The sequence below is a fragment of the Manduca sexta genome, chromosome 5 (genome assembly GCF_014839805.1).
Source record: "Manduca sexta isolate Smith_Timp_Sample1 chromosome 5, JHU_Msex_v1.0, whole genome shotgun sequence".
Classification (NCBI taxonomy): domain Eukaryota; kingdom Metazoa; phylum Arthropoda; class Insecta; order Lepidoptera; family Sphingidae; genus Manduca; species Manduca sexta.
Genome location: NC_051119.1, coordinates 567,085 through 589,354, shown reverse-complemented (window position 1 = coordinate 589,354; position 22,270 = coordinate 567,085). Strand labels below are relative to the sequence as shown.

Genomic DNA, 22,270 nt, shown 5'->3' with positions numbered 1-22,270 from the left:
TTAGGAAACGAAACGTAACTTACGACTCAAGGGCCCTGGCAACACTGCTTAGAGTACTTGACTTCTGACTCATATTGTGACTTGTCAACCAATGTCGTAAATAGTAAAGTCTAATTGCGTGATAATCATTTTTCTATGTAACAGAGATGCCTTCTCCTGAAGAAAATACTGTGCATAACCATGAACAGACCACAGAAGAAGCTCCACGAATTGAGGCGTTACCGCCGAGAGAAATAAGCCAAACGGACCACATAAACAAGAAGTTGTTAACTTCGCTGTTCAATCGCTTGGACGAGGGCGGAGAAACGAATCTCGCCAAGATGTTGGAAGACGACAACAAGACCTCAGAAGACGACGAATGGAACGACTAGTGAACGACGCGGACATGTCCAAGTGCCAGGAAAGTGAACCAATGGCAACCAAAGTAAAGGAAAATAACGAAAAATATTAAACCATTATACTCAGAATAGGGAAATGGTAATTGTACATAAATGAAGATTATCTATTAATGATCCCTATTGTAACCCTGCATTTGGTAAATAATTAGTGCCTAGGGATCTTGAATATATTGGTATTCTGAGCTGATGCTGCATCTTCAGGTAATGTGTTATTATAATGTATTTGTTTCAATTTTGGTATTACTTCCTTGCATATGGTATATAATATTATGACATCAATTATGGTAATTTTGATTGTGGATTGATAAAATATCCATTTCTGTGATAAAATCCTTCAGTATTTAATTAATTCACAATTGTATATTTGACTTTATTATAGAGAGGACTCATTACTGTGGGATTTTCATAACCGGATGTAACATCTATCATGAACTCTATGAAAATGTAATAATCATGTCATTTTGAAATAAATAATATTGTTTTTAACTTGATATAATTTTTTATTTTATCATGTTGATTGTGGTTTATATAACAGTTGTTTCATGCACAACTCACACGCAGCTAGCACACTGCAGTTGTATATAGTGCTGCCAAGTGTCCAATAAAGCCAAATACAGTAAATTTTTTTGAATGTATATACGACCAAATTAAATGGTGTCTGGCTTCCGTTACATGGTTTACATTTAACCAGTCCTATAGTTTTTGATTAACTTCTGGTTTAGTAGGGCAGATGTTTTAGTTTCAAATACTCTACTGCTAGTCAGGTTACACAATATAAAACTTTAATCTAGGGATGGCGCTCATGCCACTGGTGGCATGTGACAAAATAATTTGGGCATGCAAGTAATATGCCAAATGTTGTATATATCTTTCTCTGGGCTCCACTTTGCTCAACATCAGGTGCAGTGAAGCCAAGTACTGCAAGATAAAACTGATTTTGGATGGCATGTTACAGGGTATATTTCTTTAAAATGTATGCAAGTAAATCATTAAAGGTTCACTGTCCCTGCTTTACACTAATGATAATAATGAGTGTTTTCTCAATTCTAACTTTTGGTTGGTGCAATATTGGTTTCAATGTGGCTTCTATGAATTTTAATTATACTTTGATAATGTAATATGTGAATACTTAATTACCAAGAATAAACTGCATTATTGTCAAAATTTCATTTATTATTCATTTTATACACAAACAAGCTTGCTAGGTTTCTAAAAAGAAGATACTCAGCTTCACCTGAACATCTTCAGCGATCAGCCTAGGAAGAGTCTGTTGCTATCTAGACAATGCGCGACAGTGAATAAAACAGCAAGTAAACAGTAACTTGAATAATATTTATTATGTACTACACGAGTTATACAATGAGGAATGTTATTATTTACATAGCTTTATACGAACTCGGATATATGAACCGTCGCAGCCGCTCGGCGACTAATACTGAACAGTTGTCGCGTTTAATCACATTCAACGTATATAAGCTCATACAACAATATTAAATAAATAGACATCTAAAGAACCTGCGTCGATTGATTTGTCAACAATTTTAACTTTATTTTATTTTAGTTTTAATAATTTGCTTTCTCTTATCTGCCATATAACATTTCATATTTTACATTAAATCAAAAGTATATTTGATTAGAATCGTATATAGCATCTAATTAATTTCTCAACAAATTTTTACATGACTTAACATTAAGCAGCTGGTCCGCGACCAGTACTGTAGGACAGGTAAGACAAAACCAATAGTATATACATGAGGCGTTGTATGAGAAGCGCTCCGCTGCCAATGTATCTGTGGACTGTGTCGGAGCCGCGGCGGTCGGACGCGCCTCCGCTGCGGCTGGTAACGTTACCTGCAGACAATCAATTGCACATTATTAAACATTCACACATTATTGTTCTTACTAATTAATGTTGTACAAGGCTGTCTAGTTAACATTTTGTCTCGCTGCCTCTGATGTTAAATTTCATTGAACATAGCAACACAAATAGAATATTTATCACAGATATACATAATGTTTATTAGTAAGACGGTCAATATTTACATTTCATACAGATAATACTTGTATCGGGTGGAGATGGACTTGGTGGCATCGTGTATGCTCACTCATTGTCAAGACAGGGTATAGTGGTATCGTCGGTACTCACGCGGTTGTGTCGGTGTGTGGTGTGGGGGAAGGTGGGGGTTGTCTAAGCCGCCTTCTCGATCATGTCGATGTTGATCTTGTAGAACACGTACGGGTAGTACTCGGACTGGCCGAACCCGAGACCCGCCAGCTCCACGCTCTGCAACGTACAGTAACACAGCATTAGTATAGTGCCACACTCCTTAGTTCACTCGTGGAATTTCTAGGTATTAAAAATAATATGGCCTGTGAGTTATTTTTGGTTAGTATGTTGACATTGTAATTTTTGCCCATTAACACATTAATTATTATTATTATTATTATATACATCAGGCAGGCAGTTCAAACAACTGATAATGCGAATAAACTGATAATTGGTGCAGTCGGATATATCAGTCAATCGGATATATCCGAAAAATATTTTTTTCCGCCTTTTCGTATTTATATGACAAAACCCGTGTACAAAAGCACAGTTCATGTAACAAAGATAGAATATTTTACTCATGCAAAGTATGTATATAATAATAATTAGTAAGTATTTTCGATGATTACGGCCCATTATAATGTTATAGTTGTTCCGCTCCGTGTCACGTGCTATGTGCGTGCAGCGTGTCGCGCAGGCGCCGTGCGGGTGTAGTGTGTAGTGTGTAGTGTGCGGTACTCACGTCCTGCTGCGCGTTGGCGTGGTGGTGCGCGGAGTGGTCGAGGTGCGCGTAGAGTGCGTGCAGCGTGTCGCGCAGGCGCCGTGCGGAGCGCCGTGACGGCACCAGCAGCGCCGCCTGGAAGTTCACCGGCAGCCCGTACCTGGACACACAACATACCTTGGCACTTATTTCCTATCTTTTCTTTCTTTCTAGTAGCCATGAGTTTGGTCCAAGAACCAGAGTCTCTATCTTCCTATTACGCTCACTGTATTCCGCAAAATCTTGAATATCCGATAATATTGTGATCAATACAAAAAATATCCGCAAGGCTATCCTAGCATTTAATATTTCGTTTAACTCTTTAATACCAGTGAGCCCTGACACTTTTAGTACAACATTCCGCTACTGACCTAAGCACGGACTCAACGAACACGCGCAGCGCCTTAACGTGGATCCACGCGCAGAAGCACTCCGAGAAGTTCACCTTCAACCATCGCACCAGCGGACCCTGGGGACACAATCGAAAGTGTATTTATATCTAAGTAATCACTATACTGCAAGGGACTGTTAATGTAGTGTAGTGCAGTACAAACATAATGTTATGAATTATGATACATACGTAAATAGCATCATGCTTTTTTCCTTGCCGAGAGGTAGCCGTAGATAAATCACTCTTATATTTCGTCAGTTATATTCGGTTCTATGTAATAGGGACTGAGCTTTGCCATTTACTGAGCACAACACTGGACTGATGGATATAGCTTTCCCCGAGCTGGAGTCGACTCCGAGACCTCGGCACGGAGTTGTGTGAGGAGGTGTGAGTACTCACGAACTGCTTCTTCTTGTCGGTGAGCAGCTTGGTGATCTCGTTCTTGCCGGCGACGAGGTCGGCCTCGTTGTACGCGAACTCGCGCACAACGAACTTGCGCTCGCGGGCGTGCAGCTTGAACTCGTCCACAACCTACACATACACACCCGCATAGACGATAATACATCATGTTTTGAGAACACTACACTAATGAGTACGGCATAATTTGATTTCCAAATATCTGATAGATTTACCAATATAGTTGTTTGTGATATTTGTCTTCAAATGTCAGGGCAAAGTATTTATTTAGATAATTTAATCGATTCGGATATATTTAATTAGGGGTATCCGAATGTCGGATATTCGATGATGCGGATATAGAGAATGTCCCAGAAAATAGTGTCAAGCGGAGGTCCTGAGATAGAGCACCCCTTGGGGTATCCGAATCACTCCTATGTATGTTCTGCAATTTTTCATAGTTTCCGAGTTATGAATAAATGTTCAGAATTTTTGAGAATTTTCGATTTGAACAATCAAATGTCTTTTTTTTAAGTAGAAGGCTTCTTCGGGACTTTTTTGTTGCCACTTAATTTTAATTAGTTGTACTGTTTTGCAAAAACAATCAGCATCATAACTTTAATGAAAATTATGAAAATGTTGGTGTAAAATGAAAAACTTATGTTCTATGAATTATGACTTCAATTTTCTATTTTAAATTAAAAATCGAAACAGGTGACTTGGTCGTTCTAAGGTACGTCAAAAACTTCTCCAGACTCTCAACTTACATATTTATTATATAAAAATAAAAATGAATTGCTGTTCGTTAGTCTCGCTAAAACTCGAGAACGGCTGAACGGATTTATCTTATCTTGGTCTTGAATTATTCGTGGAGGTCTAGGGAAGGTTTAAAAGGTGAGAAAAATTCGAATAATTGCCGGGAAAATCCTCAAAACAGCATTTTTCTATTTCCCACACAAACGTTTTCTAACTAATACGTAGAGTCAATTTGAGCTTTATTGCTATTGTATAAAGTTCACTGTTGTCTAAGCAATGTAGGTGTGTTCCTAACATCAAAGCAGTGTGCGTTGGAGCACAGAATATAATAATGTAATGTCGCGTTCTGAAACTCAACAAAAGTGATATCGCGGACCCGACTAAATTGAACAGTCACAAAATTTAATATATCATTAGTTATTTGGTTGGCTTCACGATATTATTTCTTTTGTTTTACTTTAAAATGCATGTTTTCGTTATGGACAATTTTTGAGCTACTTTTGCATATCTATACTTATAATAAATCTGTAGAGAGGTCAATTCTGTACATGAAATATATTTCCATAATAACTGGGGGTGATTAGGGATCGATACTGATGCCAAAAATGCAATTAGTAAAATTTTTGTTTTGTCTGTCTGTCTGTATAACCGTTATAGAAACAAAAACTACTCGACGGATTTTAACTTAACTTGGTACAATTATTTTTCATACTCCTGAGCTGGTTATAGTATACTTTTCATCACGCTACAATTAATAGGAGCATAGCAGTGATGGAAAATGTTGGGAAAACGGGAGAAGTTACTCCATTTTTTAAGCTTCCGTCATTTCGTGTGCAACCTTAATGGTTAAAAGTTCCTTCGATTTCAGCAGGATCCCATCATCAGACCCTGACCGGACAATCGGACCACCTGCATACCACCATAAATAAAAAAAACATCCCGACAAATTGAGCACATTCTCCATTTTTGAAACCCGAAATCCACGCGGGCGAAGCTGCGGGCGGAAGCTAGTTTATTATAAAAACGTAGTCCTTCATGACTACTTTGGCTAAAATCAGTCTAAAGAGACCGCAAGGAGGAAAATTCTTAAAATTTGCCATTAGATTACAATTCTTTTTTTTGACGTCTCATCATTCCTAAGGTTAATTAGTTTGTTAACTAACCGAAAATGACTGCAAGAAAGCTATGAGTTAAACATTTGGCATTTTCTTATGTTTAAGTTCAATTAATTTCGCATGATTCGTTCTCGTGGTTTAAGGGTTTTAAACGTGGGTGCAACTCTTTTACCTGCAATTACAATAGGCTGAGGAGATAAGAGATTGAATTATTGTGCGTATAATATATTATAATTGCGGAAAATAAATGGGGGTTATTCGGATACCCCAAGGGGTGCTCTATCCCTGGACATCAGCTTGACACTATTTTCTGGGACACCTGTATATTATACAGGGTCATTTCGACATTGCGTTACTAAATGAAACCACAGGTTCGTGGTGACCTCTGCTAACACCGTGCAAAAGATTATTCATAAGTAACGAATATTTACGTCAATAATCCCGATTTTAGATTTATGGTTTTTTGATCACGCTGTCTCTTAGCGCGCTTAACTGAAGTGAATGAACTACGTCACAGATGATGATATTATTACCGAACCTATAGGGTCCAGAAGGTCAGCTCACAAATGAACTCCCAATACGTTCACTGACTTGGTTGCAGCAGTTCCTTGAGTCAATAATTAATTACTACAAAAAATATTTCGTCAATTATAAACGTTATCTTCGTTATTAAAATAGTTTTCTTACCAAAAAAGTTACCTACATAATTACTAAAGTTACAAGATTTAAATCTATTGGTATCGTATTTTTTAGATTCTACATGATATTCCGACATTTATTTTAATTCCAACATTAATATTTCGGTTTGTCATAATATCTAAAAGAAGACTACGTAGACATTACCGAACGTCATATTATGCTTTCTGTACCATTTTTTTGCTAGATAGGTACACTATGGCAATGCGTCCGAGCCTTTGACCGAGTCTGAAGAGCGCGCGATTATTCAATACAATAGTCGTACTCTTTCTCACCTAAACTCGCAGTGTTGTCAGTATAAACTTTTTTACCAAAAAGCTTGCTAAAACATCACAGCATTTCAAAAATTCTGATATTAGATTTATTTTATTACATGATGTTCTAACAGATTTAACACACAATTGTATTACAAAATAAAAAAGTAATGATTTATGATGAAATGATTACTGAAAAGTCTACCTAATTAAAATAATACACAGCAATGTTTTAGTATTTTTGAAACATTATTTTAAGTAATAAAGTATAATAGAGATTTTGGATTCAGTCATTCATTTTCAATAGGCATACAGGGTATAAAATAAACAAGATATTGCACAATAAACAAAACTGTACCTTCAGCGCTAGTGAGATGATACGTGCTATTTTGATTGCATTGTCGCACTCAACACAGTGATGAATGCGTAGTTTATTTTTTCATAATATTTAATGGTTTTAATAATTTTATTGGTGCAAAACGGGCCACGTCCCCAGAACTCTGAAAATCGGGACGTCCCGCGCAAATCGGGATATCAGGCAACACTACTCTTGCCGCTACTTTGTGGAATTCGCTAAACTCGTGTGTCGCGTGTTGGTCGGTCAGGTACAAAGAAATTTAAAGTAGTCCCCTAAATGCGACCTTAATACGTATAAAATAGAGTCTATTTTTAGAAATATTTTTTGCCATTTTGAATATTTTACGATCGCGAAGTTGCATCGTTGACGCGTACGCGAAACTGAACTAATCACAATCTATTGATTATGTTTCTATCGGAGGCTGTCATTACGATTTTAATGTGGATTTATGAATTTGCGATAGGTACTGAATGGAAAAATCCAATATCATTCTGTCCGACCCGGGATTCGATTCCGTGACCTTAGCAAAGACTTTTCTTTCTTTCGACAGGTCCGTCTGGAAATCTTTAGGGGAGGCCTATGTTCAACAGTGGACTTTATGTAGCTGATGATGATAATGATGTTTAGGTATGTGTCTTTTTGTAACGTCGGCGTAGCGTCGTCGCTGCTGGTCTAATTGTTGATTGAGTGATGTGGCACGACACAAAACCCTAGGTAGTTAAAGCGCCGACATCAGCTGTTCGGTTGCGGCGCGGCGCGCGGTGCGACGAACTACCCTTGCGCTCCGAGTGTGCGTCACTTGTTCGTGTGCGTGAGCATAATATTATCAATGACTGTGTGCGATGTTGCCGCTCCGACGAATTCTAGTATAGTAGTAGTGGCAAAAGGGTGTGTAAAAATAAAATGACTATTTGAATATTTATTTTGTTTGAAAATTTTACTTTTTTGTTTTTGACCTTAGGTTAGAGTAACTTATAGTAAACTGCTTCTTTCAAGATGACTTTCTCGCAGTTAAATTTAAGTCTAGGGTTACAAAATGACCCTGTATAAATATTTCGGATATTTAGTTAAGATTCGGATATTACATTTTTGTGATATGATATTACCGTCAACACTGGTAATATTCAAGATATTCTTGCCTTTAAAATGACACTGATATAATAGCCAAATTCAAGTAAGGATACAAAACATATTGTTTATCGTATGTAAACGAGGGATGATGTGTCGCGGTACCTTCTTGAAGAGCGTGACGGTGAAGAGTCCGTAGTCGCCGTCCTGGTGTATGAGCTGGGTGGAGCGCGGCACGATCATGTCCGTGATCTTCTCGTAGTTCGCGTTCCAGTCGTTGAACATCGATCTGATTTATAGTTATGTATTTAATGTTTTCTTAGTTTTTTTTTAAGATTACTTACATTATTATGTGTAATGTGAAACGTATATGTAATGCTGTACTCACTTAGGCACGATGACGAGCAGCGTGGTGAGGTACTCGCTGTCCAGGATGAAGTGCTCCTTCTTCACGAGGTCGGCCAGGTTGCGCGTCAGGAGACTGCCGCTGTACACCACACAACACAACGCTGTTGAATAACTTGCAGAGACTAAAGACTCTAAATACATTCAATATTTAAAGTTAGACCGAAAGAACAAATGAATACCTGATATCAAATCAATACGAACGCCGAGGCGACCACCTCCAGCGGAATTGACGTCACAGAACTAAACTTTTAATGCACCGAAAATAGTATAACTGCAATTCAAAACTCGACAGCAAAGCTATCTGAAGGAACATTCATGGTATTCTAAATTGGTGATGATTACTCACGTCTGCTTCTTCTCCAAGTTCTGTAAGTTGCCCTTGAGCGCATTGTAGGCCGACGACTTCACCTTAAGGTCAGCGTCTATCTGGCCCACCTGTCGACAACGCAGTGCGGGTAAAGTGTACATATTCACAGCTCCATCAACCGACGAGTCAAACATGTGCGATGCAGAGTGACATGCTACACGGTCACAAGTATAGCGAATATATTTCTTAGCTGTTCATATGTTTTATAACCTTAAAATGTCGTTGCACGCAATTCGTCCTAATTTATTTTACACTATAATGAAATAAAACCTTTTTTCCCAAAACAACAGAGGCCTCAGGCCGACATGAGACGAGAGAGGGCTGTACGACTGACCTGTTTGCTGATGATGTCGGCGATGTTGCGCAGACTCTGCTTGATGGGGTACTTGGCCATGTCCCACTGGAAGCGCGTCAGGTAGTGCGGCAAGTCATCTGCAAGCAGTCACCTCACGTGTTAGCCTGCGCCCCACATCCGCACAGAGATGGATTCGATAAAATTGGGTGTGTCGAAAACGAAATGAAGGAACGAATTAAGAAATCATCCACATTACTGGTTCATTTCGATTTTCCAGTTTATCACGCTGAAGATGTGAATAATGTGCTTTTTTATTTTATTGAATCATCTCTGTTCTACGTAAAATAAATTTTGTAGAGACTGTTTGATTGGACGACAAGAATTGTAGATTATAATTTGCTATTATTTATAGACATTTTTTTTTTGTTTAAGTAATAAAGGAGCGATGGCTTAGTTCGGAGTGGTACGGACTGCGGAGACTAATGTTGACATGTTCAAAACTGAAAGGCAGATCTGAGTTTTTTAAAGTTATGTGTGTATTCTATGTGATTATCTCTTTTTTAACGGCGAAGGAAAACATCGTGAGGAAACCCGCATACCTGGGAAGATCTCTATAAGCATCATAAGGGTATGTGTAATTTGCCAATCCTCAATAAGCCAGCATGGAGGCATAATTCCTCTCAGTAGTAGAGGAGGTGCGTGTCCAGCAGTGGGAAAGTTTATTATGTACAGAAATAATATTATAATAAACGATAAAAGGCCATTCTGAAAAAAGCTAGGCTCCTGTGTTCTGGGTCATAAATTGTAATAATCCATGGGGTCAATGAACGCAGCGAAATCAGCTGATCGCGGCGCAGCGCGTTACTGTTCAAGTTTAATTGATTTATTGAACAAGTTACCGGATTTACACTTCTATTCGATGTGTGTCGTCCAATCAGTTGTCTCGAGTGAAATGGACATCTCAAATTCAATAGACTTTATATTTTTATGGTAAAAGTTCTGTCCATTTTTGTTAATCAATTATATTAATATTTATTTGTATTAATGTTTACGGTGGATTATGATGAGCGGAGCGACTTTTCAAACAACTCGGCATCTCGACAATTTCTTTATAATCTACAAATGACTGACACAATGGTTTAATATCTATTATCTACCACATTAACTATGTCATGCTCATTATCAAGTAATCTGTATTTGTTAGGGCAGAAACTGCCGACGTGCCGAATTGCGATGAACAATATAAAGCACAAAAGTTCAAACTTATAATTTTACGCTGGTCACAAAGCCGCTCCGCCCATAGCCGCGTATCATTCGGCACGGCACGCGGCGCACCCACAGCTTTCCCGACATAATATCGTGTTTCGACATAGTTAACGCAAATTATATCAGAACACTTTCAACTATAAAACTGAAACAATCTGCCTCAACGGTAAATGTATTAAGTTATTTTTAAGATATTACGAATGATTTATGAAAAAATATAAGTTAAATCGAAAGCTGTCGGTACCCGCTACAATTATCCTAAAAGACAAAATGGTGAGTCGAAAATTAACAAATATCCTGCAAGTGCACAAAAACGATACAAAAATGAAAATCAATTAACAAAGCCAATATAAAAGGTAACTGAAATAAATCTAGCATGCAATATTATAGTATCTACTACACATCATAGTTGTCATGCAATATACAAATGAAACCGCTCATAGACTGCACACGAAAACCACAGACATACTCGTCGCATCTTCATCAATAGAGATCTCCTTATTAGAGGTCTACCAAATTGTATAGCAGGATAATATTTACTCGTTCACTGATGGATAAGTGATGAGTTGCTTATTGATGAGTGGTCAGTCGCATAATTTCATATTATATGTATTTGCGTGGAATTGTGCCGTCAAACAAAGGTGACGAAACGTCCACCATTCATATTACTTATCTCACTTACAATATCATAAATGGAAGTCTGTGAAAATGTTTGGATGTTTGTTAGAAGGAGACGCAGAAATAGCTGAACGCATCTGGATGCAATTTGGCACACGGAGAGACCATGTCTTGGATTAACCCATTGGCTACTTTTTATCTCGATTATTTACTGCCATAAGAAATAATGGCATTTTAAATATATTTTTATAAATAGCTTGTGTTTAAGTGACTTGTAGCGGAAAAGGCTTTTCACACGGGCGAAGCCGCGATGAATGCCTATTAGAACATGTATGCAATAAGATGGAGGACCACCAACTGTGTAGATTCAGTACTTACAACAGTTTGGCAATGCTCCAAATATAAGCGTAAATTACTAATCATATTATTATTCTGACTCAATAAAATTTAAGTGAAATTAAATTGTCTATAAAAATTTATTGAATTATTTCTTTCAAATTATATTAAAATTTATATATTTAAAAAGGTTTTTCTTATAATCCAAATATGACCTCACGTATTGAGTTATTAGTTGTTTGTTATGAAATGAAATAACGACAAATACTAATTTGATGTAAACCAACCTCGAAGGATCATTTCGAGTGCTTTATCTTCGCCCGTGGTTTGTCTACAAGCGGTTTCGGCTCATGCGTACTAACATGCACAAATCTGCGAGTTGAGTCATTATAGATACACATCATAGTAGGTGTGCTAACTATTTACGTGGCGTCATAAACTTCAATAAACATTTTACGGTACGCCTACATTTTATTGCAGAAGAATAAAAAATATCAAAAATATTTATTCTTTGAAGTAGTCCAACAATAATTCCACAAAACAATTTAAGTCTCTGAAATCGGAGCCTAAATATAATTTTAACATTTATATGAACACAATAGCTTCACACCGAAGTGCATATCAACAGAGAATGACGAGTGTTTCATTCAGTACTAGGCTCTAACAGATCTCTGTCAGAGAAACTAGATGGACAGTGAACTCCTCTGTCTTCTACGCTAAGCATCATATCGGTTTTATATAAATTCAACAAGACTCCCACTCACAAAAACCATTATAATTTACGACGTTGAAAATGAAGATCTATACAGAGTGCCCTCACAAGTATCACTATAGAGTACTGTATGACGAATTCATTTCGTGTCGTATAAATACATCGGCGGCTACTGTTACAATTAAACCTCATTTAACTGTAATAAAAGGGTCTAAATGTTATATGCGACGTAAATGATACTCATGAAGAAGACTGGTATTTAGAATGCACGGAACATTTCTTTAACTTAATGATATTTCATACGGGTATATACAACATGACGCGCGTCATGTTTCGCATTATTTGCACACGTTGCCCTATGAAAGTAACTTTGCGCAACAAATTACATCAATGTCGGGCGTTGACCCTTAACTTTTATCTGATGAATTAGTCTTTGATCTTACGAGTGTATTTTTATTTTCATATTCATATTTTCTATTTCAAACGAGATTTCACCGGAGCTGTAAATTTAAATATAAACAATGAAATATGTTTTCGTATTTAATTCAATTTTAATTATGGGTACCTTGAATGTAATAATTATAAAAAAAAACTGTCTTCTATGTTCTCAGAAGATAATTATTGATGAACGTCTTGATCGATTCAGTTCAATGGTCAAGCCATAGATATGATTTAAAACACATTAAAACGAATACAACTGTATTGAAGACGAAATGTCTAAATATTTCCTTTATGGAAATTAAACTCAATACTAATTCCAATAATTATCGAGACTATTAAAACACTTATTGATATAACGATGTGGATTGTATCTAATATATAAAATTCTCGTTTACACATAAAATTTCCTTATGTTTGATTTACCCTCTTTTTTATACATGGTTTTCTGATTTTGCTGCTTAAAATGTAAAAATATTTTAAATGGCATCAGGTGGGGAAGAGTTCACCATTTATTATTTCAAAGCCAGAAATTATTTGCACTTCGTTTTTTATCTAAATCTTGTAATAATATACATGATGGCTGTTTGCTTCTACACCCGCGTGATGTATCGGTTTTAAAAGTTACGAAAAAAAAAAGATTATGTCAATAGAGAAATGAATAGGCAACTTTCTTCCAACTTGAAACATATTTTTCCTCTTATAGAAATATTGTGTAAGTAAGTAAGATTTAACGATCCATTTAGTCTGATGGTGAGCGGAGTGGGGTTCGAAATCGTCGAAATATCGACTGACGAAAGATGATTACTCCTCGGCAGTCGACACAATTATGCCGGCCTGTTTGAACTGGATATACCGCACTCTTAATAAAATAATGACCTATTTCAAAATTGTTAATTTGTGGTATTAGTTTTCCGACGACTGCCACAAATTAACAATTTTGAAATAGGTCATTATTTTATTATGAGTGCGATACAAAGGTTCATCTTGGACCGACGCACACTTACGTGGCCCACTATGTCGAGCTTTAATACCTTGTGTACGGTGGTCGCTACCCGAGCGGGTACAAATTATTTTTTACCACCAGCAGATTATGGTTTGTGTATGTGTTTATTATTAAACGGCGATCCACGCGGCCCGCGCGCGCAGGATGTTCGCGTGTCGGAACCAATAACATCGCCTCAATAAAACGCTTTGTTTCCTGCCGCAATACATAAATATCGCTATTCCCGTGATTCGAGGCCGCGGTTATATGTATTTCTCATCCGACATTGCTGATATTATTACTTCTTAAATTAACTTCGACCTAGAAAGACCGCGCGCGCAACGCAAAACGTGATAACCCAGAAAAAACAAAAAAAATACAAAAAATAAAATAAAAACAACATCGACAGTTAAATAAATTATAAGCGAAATAAAATAAAATAGAAAATAAGCTAACGAAAACATGTGTAGAAGCCGCTAATTCATTACTTATGTTGTTATCACATCGATCCTCAAAAGCGAGTATTACATTTACAATACGTTTTATTCGTAGCGTCACCCTAAATTTTGCACAATGAAGGTGTTAAAAAAGAATACAGAAAAAATAAAAACAAATCCAGGATGGCGCTTCCGACATTACACAAGCACGGGCAGCGCCATTATCAGGGAAAAATAGGAAAAAACACCTACGACATGTACAAAAATAAAAGGAAATACTTCGATACATATGCAATCACTGCCGTCACATCGTTAAATACAAACTATTCTATAGTACACCAATAGATGGCGCTGTACGTGGAGAACGGACCTCTTGCCAACAAGAGCTCCATTCTCTTCGGATACCTAACTAATAGTGTCGACTTTACAGGAGCTACTCGTGTGTAGACTGAATAGAATTTGAGACTACAAAGTGAACGTAACATTAAACAGGGTATTATTGTAGAGAACTACAATACTTGTGCCTACTTATAATCATATTTTTTAAACACCACGTATATGGCCTCAAGTTCTATTCGTCGGGAGTTGATCGGGACCAGGAGCGGGTCGGTTGGAGGTGCGGGACTGTCGCCTAAACCTTGTGACAGCACGTGGTGCGGCCGCTCGTCGTCGTCGTCGTCGTCCCAGCGCGGCGAGCAGCGGCCGCTGGACGTCTGCGACTGTGACTGCGACTGGGACTGGGACTGCGACCGCGACGCTTCGCAATCGGAATGTTCGCGATGCTCGCAGGGCCAGCAGCCGTGATGTTCAGAGAACGCCGAGTCGCACACGGGCGAGGTGGGCGTGGGAGGGGGCTCGCCGCCGCCGGCCCACCCTCCCCCGCCCGGGTCCGCGTACGACTCCACGCCTACGCCGCAACACACGTTTTGGGTGGTACGCAAGGTGCCAACTCAACATGACCTGACCGCTGTGACCCTCGGCAATGTGTTAGGGCTCGCCAACGGCCCGAGCCCGTTTAACAGAGCTGTATAAGCCATCGGAGGCTAACAGCAGGGGTCCTTTCGCAAATAAAACGCATGTTACATCTGCGCGACTTGAACGGGAACATCCGTGATTATTTCGATTTAAACTTTATACGATACACCTATTCCATCAATAAAATTTATTAAATCTATGGCAAAAACTAAATATTAAAGACAAGTTTGGAACAAAACGCGACATAACTGGACTGAATTATGTGTTAACTGATTAAATAGGTGGACTCGACTGTTGTAGAGGGACTCCAGGGCCAGCACGGGTATTAATGTTATGACATGATTGTGACGCAAGCGGTCCTGTTCAAGTCGCGCGGGTGTCGGCGCCGCGGACATTACTCTCGCCGTGGGTTTAATGGCCGCCGTAAAACTATTCCCGAGTTTATAACGGCGAATATCTCAACGGATCTACTTATACATTTTAGTAGTTAACGCCTTAACACTTGTACAATAAAAAAATCGGAGACATTAGTACGGGATAGGAGCGATATTAAAATAATAATAAAAAAAAACAAAAATAAATAAACTAAATAATAATAATAACTTAAAAAGCGCAAAGCATAGACGAAATTTGTTTTAAAGCTTGATATAGCTAAGCTATGAATGTATCGTGAGGCAGTGATTGCTATGTCCTATCACATGGATGTCAATTGTATCTTATACATTACACTTGTGCCACGAATTACAATACCACCGACAGCTCCGACAACGACAACACGTGACCGAGTGAGTCCACGCGCGTGAGGCGGTAAGTGATTTGTAACCACGAAAATATACATTCGTTACGCAAGTTCAACATCAACATCACCATGTTATTGTAAAATTTTCAACGAAATTTTATTGAGCCTGCAAATAATGCTAAATGTGCATAAAGACGAGCGCCAACGATTCGTCATCACGACTTTAGTTGTCATCTTCAGCTCGAGATTGTGGCGCACAAGTATAATATCACTTATCACCTCAGCGATGATATCACGATTCACGATGGTGTCACACGATAGCAACACATTATCTCGTTGCGTAACTTGGTATCAGACACAAATCTGTGAAAGTGCGAATAGGATCGACCCAGCACTACCACACACTATCAACACCTTGAAATAATATCTATGTAAGGTATATTTTTATTAACTGATGTAAATCACAGTTTAACTTAAAAAAAGTATTCTCTTCACAGTTAACCTATCCTCAAATCTCATTACCATAGTCCTTAATTACCTTCGTACAATAATTTTCATATTCGGATGTGTATTCCTTAATATATAATATATGTAAAGCATATATCTGAAGCCAGCACATATATGTATATCCGAAGCGTTGGCATACACTACAAAAATTACTTACTGCCGCATATTTTTTTCCACTTTTCTGACACTGAAATGCAATCCCAAAATCTAACATTCTCAATTATTATAGTTCTAAAATAACAAAATATATTATAGTGCTGATCAATAATTATATATTTTATATTTAAAAAAAAAAGAAAAAACAAAGCTTTGTGATTGGCCGATATGGTGTAATATGTGCAAAATATATATCATATACCCGCAGTACATAAATACAATACACCGCAGCCAAAATATACATATTGAGATATCATACAAGAGTTTCCTAACACCCTTTAGTAGGTAAATTCTAGTTGTTTTGTTCTATATTAAATAGGTAGTAGGTACTTTTTTTTAAAAGAAACCGATTTATGCATATTGATAATCCTTTTTGTGTTGCAATAATACTATGTGTCAGGAACTTATATTACAAAGAATTTTAACAACACTAAATATTACTAATATGTGTTTTCACTTTTCATTATTCCTTGGCGTCTATACTATTCCAATGTAAGTTTCAGAATGGATTAGGCTTAGTTTTATAACTTGTCTACCAGACGCTGCCTACTTCTGTAAATCTAGGCAATCTGTTTTAGAATAATACTCACAAAAATTGATTGAACCAAAAATTTTACAAATCTCACATTCTTAATTCTTAACAAACTGAAAAATATATGAATTTATCTTATATATTTTATACCACTGCTGCGGTTTTAGCTATCAGTGAACATAATTGTTCTGTTTACGAGTACGTGTGTCTCAACATGCAAAAACGAGAGCATAATAATTACCCGCTCGGCGAGGGGGCTCCAGACTAAACAGCCATTAGTTAAGCGACTCCGCGCCGGCGGAGAGGCGTACAACACTCCTTTAATTTAGATAAACAACGTTATTCTTACATTGTAAAACAAGCATTTCTCTCCAACGACAGATTTATACGATAGCTTCAGAAATCTACGTCATTCTCGATGTTCCTTTCGGCAATATATATTATTAGAAACGCGCGCACAATATATTATTTTAATCCAAATAAATAAATACCGAATAAAATTAAACAGTAAGTCATTGATTTTAGTTAGAATATAAAGCCGGTGTACACCGCTTGTAGATGCACAGGACACAAACGAGATGTAAAGATGGTATAGACTTTTTTACCGATTGAGGTTACGTGTTTCCGAAACATACTCAGCAAAAGCACATATACGCTAAAAGATAGTAATGTTTTGACTCTTTGACCCATCCAGTAGACACTTTAGAAAGCTATTTGAGGAAAAAATCGATGCGGTACTGAGCACGCGCATCTCAAACTATACATATATCATTGTCAAATTACTAAAAAATTATCGCGCGATATTTAAACAAGACCTTTTAAATTTCCCATTAATTACTGTAAAAAATTATAGTCAAAGTCATTAAATATTTAACTGAGCGACTGCGTCCTCCTACAATTGTACCCATCAGTAATCCGTCAGTAATAAGTCGCCGACGCGACGTCCCGAGCCTCGACGCGACGCTTCTAGACGTGAACAACATACATTTACAAACTCATACATTCCATAAACTATTTACATATAATATGTGCACCGAGGTTCGACATAGTCTCAAGTATACGAACCTCAACTAAAACATAAAAATATAAACGAACACTGTCCACTCAACATTCTTAGCCAGTACGCATGTTGAGATATCGTTCAACGAATCTTTTCACTAGTGTTTTTAAATATAACTACTTCATATTATGTCATGCAAGTTTTTGTTTTTAGATAAACATATTCTATTTTTTTTTTCTATTATATTATCTATTAACTAAGTCCGAATAAAATGTTGAAAATTGAAATTATGTTATCGTTGAAATTGTCTATCATATGCTACATATCATTTTTATTAAATAAAATTATAATTCTGTTTCTCACATGACATACTATTATTACAACTACAATCTAAAACTTTTCAAACATAGTTTAAAGCTAAAGTTTTTTTTTCATTTTTTATTATAAAAAAATATGTATAAAGTAGTGATTGTAGTTTTTGCATTTTTTTTACTTATACAATTTGGTGCAGACATCCAAGATTCGTTGATGTTCTACCGTTATGTACAAGTTAATATCGTAATATAAAGTTGTTATGACATTAAATGTATTAATGTATGATCATGTGTTATAGATAGATACATTGTCGGGTTGTGTGAGGTTGTGTTAGCAAAACAAAGTAAACAAAACCGTCGGCGACCGCTAGTAGATTTCGCATTTTACAACAAAATATCTCACGGCAATGTGTAATAATGCTTCTGGACCCGAACCGCTCCCCGATACATTTTTAAATGTACGAGTAAACGTTACAAGCGTACATTTTCATACGATCAGTCTAGAATAAAGCTTTTCATTAAATGCGAAGTCTACTAAAATTACACACACTAGCTAATTTCATATCAAAGAAACTGGCAGTGTGCGTAAAAATAAAATATATTTACATGCAAAATAAATACAGGTAAAAATAAAAAAAAAAAAAGAAATTGGAGAAAAACCAAAATATATATAAAAAATCAATAACCATTGAAATTCAGCGACACATGCTATATTTCGCACTACTCTTGTGCTTTTAATTCACATCTCTATATCTTCTCTATAATAGAAATTAGTTTTTCATGCTGGCAACATTTTAAAATTTATTTTCTCAAACATGAGTATTCTCTAGGGAAAATTTCCCAAACATGCTATATTTTTATGTCTAGATTCTTTTGTTTCATGCAAAATTCCTAATCACTGTTAACGCTATCTGTCATATTGTTTATAGAAAAAAACATGTAATAATTGAAATGGCACCAAACATTCTACTGAGTGTTGAACAATTTGTTTTGACATAGTGATGTTGATCTGGAAGTCAGCAAGGCATGTTTAGTGCAAGGTGTGAGACTCGCGAGGAGTCCGGCCGCCACTTACCGTTGTTGGCCGTGAGGTTCTCGTGCAGCTTGTCGCGCTGGTCCTCCAGCACCTGCCGACATACGCAAATAGTGAGCCTGGAACCAAGTCTCTACAACTCCACTAGCAGCTAATTATAATTTTTGTTTTTAGTCTTATACATGGTTTGCCGCTTGATTTGATCAGAAAATAATTTCATTCATCTAGTGGCTATACACAGGTTAGATAACGGGTGATCGGTAGACCTGGAGAATCCTAATTTTTAAAACTAATTGTTTGTAGAACAGGGATGCAAAGTAAAGTGGTTGTCTGAAGAATGTTGACTCATACAACCCAGGAATACTAAATTATCAATGGTCGTCATAGTTACCACCAACTCATTACGCTAGCAGGCAACTCACCTCTCCGAGGTACTGCGCGACCTTCCTGGTGACTCCCTCGACGAAGGTGTCCAACTTGCCGAGGTCATCCGACAGCCCCACCAACTGATCCAGAGTCCCTACCTGGAACGAAATCGCCACAAGTTACAACTCCTGCTAATCCTTCATTGTCAATTAGTACATGATATTATGGGTAATCATTCAATATTAATGAGGACACACAAATACAAATACATTATTAGTTGTTAAATATCAATTTCCGCAACTGAGTTACCATTTTATTTAACCGACTTCAAAAAAAGGATGAGGTTATCAATTCAACGTGAATGTTTTCATAATAGGGTTGCATATTATTATTTAATTAATTAAAAGTAAAAAAAATAAAACGTAAAAATAAGGCAATAATCAGTGAAGCAGCTGACTATTTCTCTCTCGCACGCACGTCTCGTCGCCGTGACGTCACTCATTCATTCATGTATCGCTTCTCGGTCACTATACAAAAACTCCCACTACCTTACTTGTAATGTGCCAAATGACGTAATTTTAAAGACAATTACCAAAATTATTTGTATATGTTGACAGTAACGTAACTCACACATCAAAATTTAAAACTATTAAACACCTGTCTTCGTTCACGGCGCATGGCGTCATCTATATTGATTTGTTGTGATATAACACCTAAAAGTAATTTTTTTTTCAGCCAAATCAATTTAATTTTTTTTAAATAATAAAAACATTTTGATTAAATTTTATTTCTTGTTTATTAAAATAAATTTATTAAAATAAAATCTTGAATAAAAACTTGTGGTATATTATAAAAAATGTGTTAGTTATATTTGTGATCCTATCACATAATATGATATTGAACTCAAAAACGAATGTGCACACAAACATTAAATTTATTGTAACATTTGTCAGTCATAAATATTGCCAAAAATGTATCTTTATAACCAAAACACTTCAAAAAATTATATTAGATCAAAAAAGGTAATTACTGGGAGTTATTACACTGCAGTGAGCAACCCTCATAATCTTCTATTAGATTTCATAGAAAAATTTTACTGATGCTAAGTTTATTTATTCAGCATAACAATACCAGTAGCACATATGTTATAATCCAGAATTATGCAATATAGATAGATGCACCCACCTAAAACAAATCTGTGTATGACATTCAAATGAAGTAACAACATTATTGTGTTTTGATGTCTCTTCATCAGCAGAAAATAATAACACCAGGTTTATCAGTCATACAAATAACTCTGGACATAAAAAAATGAAACTAAAACGCAAGAATTATTTTAAAAATAACTGAATTACATAATCATCCCTGTATCAAAACTAGCTGCACAATATTTTTTTAAATCTATTTCACTTCCAATTCTTAAGGCATTTTAATCCAACATAGTGATTATAAAAATATCCCAATGTATCCTGGACAATTTTCACCAACCTTATAGTTATTTAAACAATGTCAATTTATTAAAAAAAAAATAAATAAGTAGACTTTTTCCATATAAGTATTTTTGTAGTCTCTAACTAATTAAAACTTGACAGTAGATAATGTATAATATTTTGTATTTAGAATTATATTTTAATCACAATTAATGTTTAATATGTTAAAGAATTCACTTGAGCTCCAGCATTTGTTAGTTTTGATTTGTGTGATCACTCCAGTTAGGTAACAGAGAAATATGTTCATACCTTCAGGTCAGGGATTGGGAATTTATAGTTGAGGCTGAGGTTGTTGGCCTTGGTGGCTTGGTTGAGGGCTTCCCATGTCTGTTGGCAGGTCTTATCGCCGGGGGCACTTATCAACCAGTACTCCGACATTTTCACCACTGAAACCCAAAACACCACATCAAATACACACCCTCAAACAACTGTCTCACGTTACAATTAGTGGAGTCCGTACACCGCTGGCGACGATCACATATCTAACAGCCCGAGAAATATTTGCTTTGTCGAACAAAATCAATACATCGCAGTGGAGTGACTGGTCCTGCGAGTGCGAAGTCGGGAGACGTTGTGGTGTGTGCGGTCGGGAGCGCGGCGCCCGCTGCAGCCAATCGATACGAGCACAGAGCAGCGGCGCCCGCTTGGCGGCCAGACATCCCGGCGCCGCACTGGAACCGACCCAAGAAACCTCCCCAAACCACCCTAAGCTAACCCGTCATTACCAACTTTGACACAGTTCTGTCCCGCGCAAAAGCCACACAACCCGTATTCGAATGCGAAAACATCCCATACACACAGCAGTACTCACCTGGATTTTATTAATTTATGCTGTTTATCACTAAATATTCGAAACAGCAAATTATTTTGGCGAAATCACAAGACAATCGGGAACTAGCCCTTCAACGCCATGAAAATTCACGTGATGCGGTGCTGCCACCTACAACGACTGATCGAACATCTGATTTACGTCAATTGTCTATGGATGAATTTTTATTATTGATTTAAAATTATAAATCGTTCCGTGTCGTTTCGTCCATAATTTATAATCATATTA

General features: G+C 36.8%; 1 protein-coding gene across 2 annotated transcripts; it reads right to left on the bottom strand.

The window, feature by feature from the left end:
- Positions 1 to 1,709: 1,709 nt before the first annotated feature.
- On the bottom strand, positions 1,710 to 22,189 carry LOC115449278 (V-type proton ATPase subunit C-like). Of its 2 annotated transcripts, none has more exons than XM_030177054.2 (13): positions 22,025 to 22,189; positions 21,463 to 21,599; positions 19,780 to 19,881; positions 19,400 to 19,451; positions 9,349 to 9,446; positions 8,994 to 9,082; positions 8,628 to 8,726; positions 8,405 to 8,528; positions 3,996 to 4,127; positions 3,577 to 3,674; positions 3,188 to 3,326; positions 2,545 to 2,682; positions 1,710 to 2,249 (listed from the first exon to the last, which is right to left on the bottom strand). In XM_030177054.2, exons 2-12 carry the CDS (start codon positions 21,589 to 21,591, stop codon positions 2,587 to 2,589), a joined length of 1,158 nt encoding a protein of 385 aa, XP_030032914.1. In that variant the 5' UTR covers positions 21,592 to 21,599; positions 22,025 to 22,189; the 3' UTR covers positions 1,710 to 2,249; positions 2,545 to 2,586. The 2 variants fall into 2 exon arrangements, with proteins under 2 accessions (XP_030032914.1, XP_030032915.1); XM_030177055.2 differs by lacking the exon at positions 22,025 to 22,189 and adding an exon at positions 21,674 to 21,697.
- Positions 22,190 to 22,270: the final 81 nt, after the last annotated feature.